A 9,317-nucleotide genomic window follows, 5' to 3' on the forward strand; every position below is an offset into this window, starting at 1 on the left:
ATTTCTTTGTAACCATTTTGTAAATGGTTACAAAGAAATTAGCTTAAACTTGGGCACCTGCTGTAACCCTGTAAGTGCTTCATGGAAAATTAGTTCCGCTCGCGGATTAGCAGATTTTTCAGCAATTTCGCAAGATTTGCAGATTGCGAAATTGCAGAAAATCTGCAAATTCCGCGAGCGGAAAGAATTTTCGGCCCACACTTAAACAAAACAAAGGTTGAAGTAATGTTATAGTTAGGGGAAATGTTCAGTGACAATGTAACATTTTAAACTCTAAAAATCACAGAAATTCACCAGTCATTGTTATTAGAAGTAACTAGAACTAATGCCCTAGAATAACTTTAACTTGCAACCTGGCCATGCACTGCTGATTCTGCTAACATCAATTATGATGTCTTCTATGAAATCATTGATAATATAACAACAACAATTGCAATTAAATTATTGATGACAAAACTGTGAATGCTGAAGGCACGAGTTATAGTTACATTAGGGCACAATCTACAGCTATGGAAGATAAATATAACTGGTGATTTTCTGTGGTTTTTAGATTTTAAAATGTTTCGTAGTCACTGAATATTTCCCTTAACTATAACATTGCTTTAAACTTTGTTTTTTCAGTGACTATATAGATATTATTTGGGATTTTGAGTTTCAGAATAAGATCTTAAAATGTGCTATATTTAGAAGAGTTCAAATTAGTCTATGAGAAAGACTGATTTATTATTTACTAATATTAGTGCATCAAGTGTTGATACTAAAGCTAACCTATGAAATGAAAATTGGCTAGAACATATTGTTGGTTACCTTCTGTATCACCAAAAGTTCCCACTGAATGTTCCTGAGTATTTGATACAGTTTGCCTTTCATTGCCTCTCTCAACAGACTGAGGCAGAAGGTGCAAATATGGCACTTTCTGTAGGTGCTGTGCTACTTAAATTTCCCTACCTTTCACTTGGGTATCATCATTTACATATTCGCACCATTTTCAACTAGTATTGAAATATCCTATACAACTAGGTTGCATATTTTGTTGTAAGCCAGACTAATAGTTATTGCCAACGATTATTAGCAGCATCCTGACAGCAGGATGAAATTGAGAAGTCGGACATTTAGAGAGAAGCCAGTAGTGCCCCCCAGGTACTTTAATGCACGCCCTAGCATAGTTGTGCAGTGGATGCGCTTAAGGCGCACCAGAGGCAAGCCAAGCCAGGCACTATGCCCATTTGACCCACCCATAGGTTAGTCTATTCGCGTGAGACGTTGCTTGCCGCACAAAGAAGCAACCCCCCATGTGGGAACCATACTTGGTCTCCCGCTGCTGGCTCTCTACATTTTGGCCAGTGCAATTTCATGGTCTTTATACATTGTTATATGGTGACTGGGGCACCAACAGACATAGAGATAGACCTGCCAGTTCTGCCAGCGATTTGCCAGCGACCTCCTAGGTTCTTGTGTGTTATTCAATTTCATGGTCGACCACTGTTCAAGCGTCCTTTTATGTAGGAAAGAGTACACCATTGACTGTCCAAACTGCCTTTCGTTAGCTAAACATCATGCAGAAGTATTAGATTTACTATCTGAACTGTCGTTCGATATTGTATTCCTGACTGAGACTTGGCTCTCCCATGACTCTGTCGCCATACTTGTCCTGGTCATGCCCTTAGGCCACGCCATGAGAAATGTGAATAGAGGGACAGGGAGAGGCGGGGGCATTGCAGTGATTCATAAAGCTATCTATACTTTTAGCTTTATCTAGGTAAATCTCCAGGACTGCGAAAGCGCTATTTTTAAAATGATAATTTCACGCTTTCTGGAATATCACCGCCCAGCGAACCGTTCTGGTGTGAACATGGGCTTCTAGTGGAATTCTCAAGGTCATATCATCAAGCCTATTATCGCTGCTTTAGCGGCAGTTTCCTGCTGCTAAAGCAGCGATAATTTTAAAGCCGTTCTTGATAATATGTCCCTTAGAGAGGCAGTAGTTAATGCTGCCACTGCACTAGCGCTTACATTAGCCAAGGTTACCATCATTGGAGATCTAGCTCTCATAAGTCTCATAATGACCCTGACATTCACAACTTCTTAGGTGACATGGCAGCTTGCCAACTACTTCAACTGGTTCCAGGGCCCATACACAAGGCTGGCCACCTACTTGACCCCGTTTTTTTCTAACATCCCACTCCGTGAGGTTCGGCCAACTCTACCCATGTCATGGACTGACCACAATCTCGTCCTTTTCTCAATATACTTAGCAGATTCTAAATCCCAGGCTCTTTGTAACCCTATATACAAATGCCCTAAGCATAAACTAGCACACTCAACCCTCTAAGACACTCTTGGCCCCTTAAAACCGGCATTACCTGACAATATCGAGATGGCTAATGACTGCTTCAGGGGGTGGGTCAATCAGGCTCTATACAAATGTGTTCCTGCCAAATGGACTCATCCCAAGAAAGCACAGTCCAATGTCTGGTTTGATGAATCACTTATCACAGCCAGGAAGAACTGTTAAGGGTTGGAACATGCCTGGAGATGTTCATATAGTTCCACTGCTAAACTTGAATGTAGAACAGCAATCAAAGCCTATCATAAATTGGGCCGGAAATCCTGTGCTGCCTACTTTGCCAGTAAAATCAATACTAGCAATACCATCTCCAAAATGTTCTTCTCTCTCTTAAAGAAGATGTTGAAATCCCCTTTGGCCCCCGAAAATACCATAACATCCTATGCCCAATGTGAGGTACTGGCCACCTATTTTATTAACAAGGTGGAAAGCATTTATAATAGCTTCCATTCTAAGAGCAGGGCTCTGGACTCCTTGGAAGGCTACCTCACTGGCACTGAGACTTACTCCCTTCCAGCCCTCCCTTAAATTTCCATTGAAGGCCTCCAGGCCTTTTTCAGTAAGATAAAATATGGATCTCCAGATGACACCCTTAAACCGGAACTTTTCCTTGAGCTCCAAAACGACCACCTACCTAGGTGCCTGGAACTCATCAACCTATCCATATCATCTGCAGCGCTCCGCAATCCTGGAAACATGCAAAAGTAATTCCACTATTGGAAAGGCCATCTCTAGATGCTTCTATTCCAGAGAACTATCGTCCAATTTCTCTTCTCCCTGTTTTAGCTAATATCACGGAATCCCTTGTGAACACCATTCTGACCCAGTACCTTGAATCCTGTTCCATACCAGAGATCCCTCTCAAAATGGCTTTAGGCCTAGTCACAGTACTGAGTTAGCTCTACTGGCGGTCACTGAGCAACTCAGAGCATCTCTGAATGAGGGCAGAACTTCAGCACTGATTCTACTTGATCTCAGTACCGCTTTTGACACGGTCTCCCATAACATCTTGCTTTTTCGCCTCTGGGAGATCAGTATCACTGATAAAGCCCTCGCCTGGTTCACATAGTTTCTAACTAGCATGTGATTTCAAGTTAATACCCCCCCTTTTCATTCCCACACTCAGTCCCTTCGCTGTGGTGTTTTCCAGGGTTCAGCATTGAGGCCTACCCTGTTCAATGTTTACATTCGGCTGTTGGCCCTGCTGGCCAAAGCCCGCAACATCTATTTGTGTCATATGCAGATGATACGCAGCTGATACTCTCCTTCACTAAGGATTTGAGACAGGATGCTGCTAAATTTCAGGAGGAACTGACCACCATCTCCGTGTGCATGGAGGCTAGCTGCCTCCAACTGAACTCCACTAAATCTGAAATCCTCCTACTAAGTGGAGACTCTCATCTTTGGCGCAATAATTGGTGGCCTTCAAAGCATGGCGCTTCCCCTCTGCCGAAAACAGTTTAAAAAAATCGAGGCAATTGGGTCAATAGTGCTCTTACCTATGAAGACCTTGCCAAGCCTGTTGCAGGTACCTGTTTTGGCTTGCTGCACTGTCTCAAACCATTATTGGTGCTTTTTACCCCCACACCCGCAAGCTGATTGTTCAAGTCACTGTTCTATCCAGGTTGGACTATTGCAATGGTCTGCTCCTTGGCTCCAATAAATCTGTGATTAAAAGTCTGCAGCGCACTCTGAACGCCGCAGCCTGCACACTGTTTGCTCTGCCTAGGCATTGCTTGGTCTCTGGCCTTTTGTGTCACCTTCATTGGCTGCCTATGGAGCAGAGAATCCATTTAAAAATGTTTTGCTTTACCTACAAAATTCTTGCAGGCTCTGGCGAAACGATTTTGAGTGATCTTTGCCGTCCCTACATCCTGACATGTGCTTTACGCTCGGCGGATCTCCACCTGGCATGAGTCCCTCGGTTTCACAGAACCAGAGCGGGAGGGCATTCATTTAAGGGCGGACCCTCTGGAATTCTCTGCCTCATTCCATCAGCACCATTTCTAACCTTCTTGCCTTCAGAAATTCGGTGAAGACCTGGCTCTTTTGCTGATTGGTAGCTTCCTTTCCCATCCTCTCTTCCTGGCAGTCAGCACTGGAACGTCCCTTTGCTGGGGCAGCCATGCACTTTACAAATCCTATAGCATAACATCACATAACCCATGCTGAAACATAGCAATGGCAGCAGCCAGATGAAACAGACTCTCTGAGTGTTCTGAACATGAGCTGCAGTCTGGTATGAGGATGACAGGGAGCAAATGGGTGGGCTGACGGTGTGTATAAGGTCCAAAAGCAGCAGAAGAGTCCCCCAGTACACACAAATGCCATGTGGCAAGATATGGTTGTGGTACAAGTAAAAAAACTAAAAAACCATTGATAACAGGTCATGCAGTCTGATCTCGAGGCGGCAGGGCAAAGTCTTTGAAGATTGGATAACCATTTTAAGTTCATGTTATTCCAATATGAGAAAGAAGAAGCTAGTAAGGGTAGCCATCTTAAGGTCTGACTTGCATGCGTATCCTAAGAGACACATTTAAGAACATGGTGTTGCAGTTATAAATTGTACCAAAATGATCCCTTAAGTATAGAATGTGTGTATGACAAATAATTGAATGTATGCAGAACTAATGTATTTGATAGGCGTAAAATAGTCCCTCATGCCATGTAATAGAAGTACCCCATAACAGGCAGACATATAATTGCATATGGCAAGAGAGTAATCATCCCTGTTTTCAGTGCTTAATTTGTAAAGAAATAAGTTCCAGGACCCTTCTCAAGAAGCCACTGCAGCTCACACCACACATTGCCCCTGCCATACTGCCAATGATAATAACAACACAACTAAGACCCATCACACTCCTACAAGTCTAAAAATTTGGACTGTTCCAAACCCCCAAAGTTTTAGGAATGGCTTTGGCAGCATGTAATAGTCATTTTTCATGCATCTTAAAATAATAATGAACTGTTGTTGTGGTCATCTCGAAATTAGCCAGACAGCACCACCTTTCGCCAGACTGTCACAAGTGCCGGTGTTGACAATTAAGTGCCGGTGCTGAGCTCCATAAACCACCCACTCAAATTAAGCACTGCCAGTATTTCTTTTAGAATCAAAACTTAATCTGTTATACTTAGCAAAAGCCAGCATAAAAAGACAGTCAAAGCCCTATGTGCAAACAATGGTACAAGTGAAGGGACACATGATAATATGAGGAGGTGGCCACTACATGAATTGGCCTATAAGGATATCCATTATTTCCAGATATTTTCACAATATGTTACATACACTGTATTTGGCTTGAAGGGAAGGGTAGAAAAAACTGGATAGGGTCTGATGCAATCTTTAAAGACCTGACCTGGATACCTTGCCCCAAGGCACAGCACAATCGATTGAATCATGGTGGGAAATGAATGAAGTGCATAATAATAAGGTGAGATGTGAATTTAAAATCGAACTATGAGAAACCCTACCTTTATTAATGTCTCTCACAGTCCAAACTAAAAACAGCGCAAATGACAGTCTGTAACAAATAACTGTCTGGTATTTGAAAAAGAGGTCAACATGTTTCAGCACATACGGACAACTTTATATCCAATGCCTTCTGTAGGACGGTCATCCACGGCTTGGATGACCGTCAGAGGTTTCGACGGATAGAGCAGTGCCTTCTTTTCCCCTGAGCCGGTGCCAGGTGAGGTGAGGTATCCTCCTCATGCATATCGGATACCGTCAGCTGTACAGGTTTTGCAGAGGAAGGATTGTACATTCCTGATTACAGGTGATTTGGTTGTATCGTTTCCAACCGTTTCCGATGTACTTGTATTTATCATTATAAGTATTTACTTTTTTATTTTTCACATTTGCAGTAGCAATACAGTAGTGGTCCTGAAGAAGGCATTGGATATAAAGTTGTCTGTATGTGCTGAAACATGTTAACCTCTTTTTCAAATACCAGACAGTTATTTGTTACAGACTGTGGTTTGAACTGGTTTTAGTTTGGACTGTGAGAGACATTAATAAAGGTAGGGTTTCTCATAGTTTGATTTTAAATTCACATCTCACCTTATTATTATACACTGCATTTTTTTCCACATAATTCAATCAATCTCATCTGGTAATTTAGACAGGAGTACAGTTTCTCTCTCTGGCTACTATAAAAAAAATATCCTCTGGCTTCCCCATTCTTCTTATGGGGTCGTAGCCCTTAGTGTCACTAGCGTGACATCGAGAGGAGACCCAGATGATGAAGCATGTCACTTATTGGTGAGTGATGGGAATCCGTTCACTTAAATAGGACTTTCCTTTGCAGTGGTCTTAATCTAGGCATTTGGGGTACACACAAAAATATCTGTTTTCCAGAGTTCATAGTGTTCAGAGTATTACTTTTAGACCCTTGGATATTCGTGTTGTATAATTGAAGGGAAGGGTGCCAGACATGTAGGGATAAGTAGTAACTCCTACCCGGGTGACTGTAACAAGCATTATACTGGTGTCCATCTTATCAATAGGCTCCATTTGGCGCAAAATGCCACCATGTTTTTGAGTAAAAGAATGTAGGGGTGCAACTTCCATGCTAGGGACAACTTGCACGGGTCCCTGCAATTAATACAACTAGGTTTTGTACAAACTGAATAGCCTAGAAGTGTCTGCACAACACCCTTCCAGTTTGCTTGCCCTCTCACAACCTGAGGTGTTCCAATGCTAAACAGCTGCACCATAGGCGGTGAACAGTTATGGGCTGTAGACACCAAAGCTTTGAATAGACTTTTCACTGAGCCACTTGCTTGAGACATGCCTCCTCACTATTTGGGTTCAAGGTTTCCCTTTTTGCTCTCCCTTTCTGCCCTCCCCAAGTCCGACTGACCAGATTCTTAATATGTTGTCATAAACATGCTATCTAATTGCCATTATCATTATTAGTTGTAACACACCTATTGGATGTCTCATTTTTTTCTGGTCAGAATGCAAAATAAGTAACAATGAAAAATGCAAATGAATGGCAAAACGCACAAGTGAGATGTGCCTTGTGTAAATGACTACCGTCGGGTATGGGTGTAAATTATGCTCTGTGCTTAATGCACATGTATGTAAATTGTGCCTGGAAAACAAAAACTTTAAATTGTCTCTGTTCTCTGGATTCTGAGCTGCGAAATTTATAACAAAAGTGTTAAATAAAGTGCAAACCACCAAACAAATTTAATGAGGATGTTGGGTGTTGTTGCCCCACTAGCAAGACCATGTAAGGGCAATGGACAGCTTGTCATTTACAATCTGCTGACAGACAGCACCGTGTGTTACATACATGTCGTGCTCCGTAATACTAGAACCACGTAAAATGTTGATGCACACCTATTCGTGGAATAACCACTAGCGAAGTAAAGGATGCCCTTTGAGATTCATTGTACCTGAATGTATTTTATGTATCTATATTCTAAAAAATGGAATGGAACTGACCCTCCTAGGCGTACTTTGGACACCCTGGTCTTGCATTTGTGGCTGCTCTTTTCAGACATTTCGTGACATGATGTGTTGTGTCTTCCATTGTCCCCAGCATCGGGTACACACGATCCTGACGGCGGACGTGGTGATCGTCATGAGGAGGGGGATCATCTTAGAATACGACACGCCAGAGAGTCTGCTCGCGCAGGAGGATGGGATCTTTGCATCCTTTGTTCGCGCTGACATGTAATAGATTCCTCCCACTTGTATTTTTGTAACCTTTATAAAACGAAGCTTTTATATTTTCTATTAAAAAAGACTTTCAAGTAGGTTCATGAAAAAACATTCTCCTGCTGCTCCGGGGTCTTCTGTTTTTTAAAATATTGCGATGTTTGTATCATAGCAATGAAAGCTTTTAATTAACGAATGCATAAATTTGTACTTTGCATGTTCACATCACTTGTACACTGCAATATTTTCTATTATCTGCATTCAAAACTTTCCAGGGCTGGAGTTTCAAAAAGTGTATAACTCATGCAAAAAAACTGTTTCGCTTTTTATATGTTATGTTCTGAAATATTTTTATAATGCCGGGTCAAATATATGACGGACCCTTTTAAACAGATAATGCAGCATGACCCTTTTTGGTGGCTGACAAGGTCTTAAATATGTTTTTTTGGTTTACATTGTGTCGCAAGTTGTAGAAATGCCGTAACTTCCTCCACAACACACTCAGGTATGTTTTAAAGGGTTTCCTCCTGAAGAGAAAGGCCAGTATCTGTCAGTTATTATAATTGTAATAAGACAAGTGGGGAATCTTTTGGACTCTCTTCAGGTACTTGTTTGCTTTGTAACATGATTATTTCCAAAACGAAATGCATTATGCCAGATCACATCAATAGGAGTGTGGCCTGTTCTGGCTTAGAAAGTAGTGATAGATCCACAACTGGTCAAAGAGAGCATGTGACACTCTAAACCCCTCCTAAAAGAAAAAATGAGCAATAAAATAAATGCATTGATTTCACTCAAAGTTTACATGTACTTGTTTTTACTCCTGCCTGTGTGCCAATTTGTCAAAAATCTGAAATAAAGAGATGTTCATGTTTACTTATTCTCTATTCTGTCGTAGTTCAAGCTTGTATGACTTTTTCACGTGGGAACACAGTGATTGCAAATATTAACACAGTCATTAGTGGTCTAAACATCGTACAAATCATAGACACCCGTAATATTATATACCCATTCAACAGGTATTGCAACAGTGTTGATATTTCCACATCGAATGTCACAATGCGACTACCAGACCCTCCTAAGTCATATTTTCACATTGCCCTCTGCCCACTACATTTATTTCTCCCTTTTTCAACCCTATTGATTGTTTCAACGCTTTCTACACCATTGATTTGTTTAGAATACCCATCCTTGGCTGTCCACCCTTATGATCTCACTTCAGCTGGAAAATTCCCCTGCTATAGTGTAGGTTACCTTTAATAAATTAGGTCTTAGACCAATGTGTTAAGTCTGCAATGAACA

The 9,317-nt window shown here is 41.5% G+C and overlaps 1 protein-coding gene across 4 annotated transcripts in view; it reads left to right on the forward strand.

Moving 5' to 3' along the window:
- ABCC9 (ATP binding cassette subfamily C member 9) overlaps nucleotides 1-8,814 on the forward strand; it is a 915,119-nt gene extending 906,305 nt beyond the window's left edge. For all 4 annotated transcript variants that reach the window (XM_086920457.1, XM_086920444.1, XM_086920437.1 and 1 more), the window contains one exon: nucleotides 7,897-8,814. Coding sequence is in view for 2 of the 4 variants with exons in the window: in XM_086920437.1 (XP_086776563.1) it covers nucleotides 7,897-8,034 (138 nt within the window). In the remaining 2 variants the exon portion in view is untranslated. The remainder of the gene's footprint in view (nucleotides 1-7,896) is intronic.
- The last annotated feature ends 503 nt before the right edge of the window (nucleotides 8,815-9,317 follow it).

The sequence above is a fragment of the Lissotriton vulgaris genome, chromosome 1_1 (assembly GCF_964263255.1).
Source record: "Lissotriton vulgaris chromosome 1_1, aLisVul1.2, whole genome shotgun sequence".
Classification (NCBI taxonomy): domain Eukaryota; kingdom Metazoa; phylum Chordata; class Amphibia; order Caudata; family Salamandridae; genus Lissotriton; species Lissotriton vulgaris.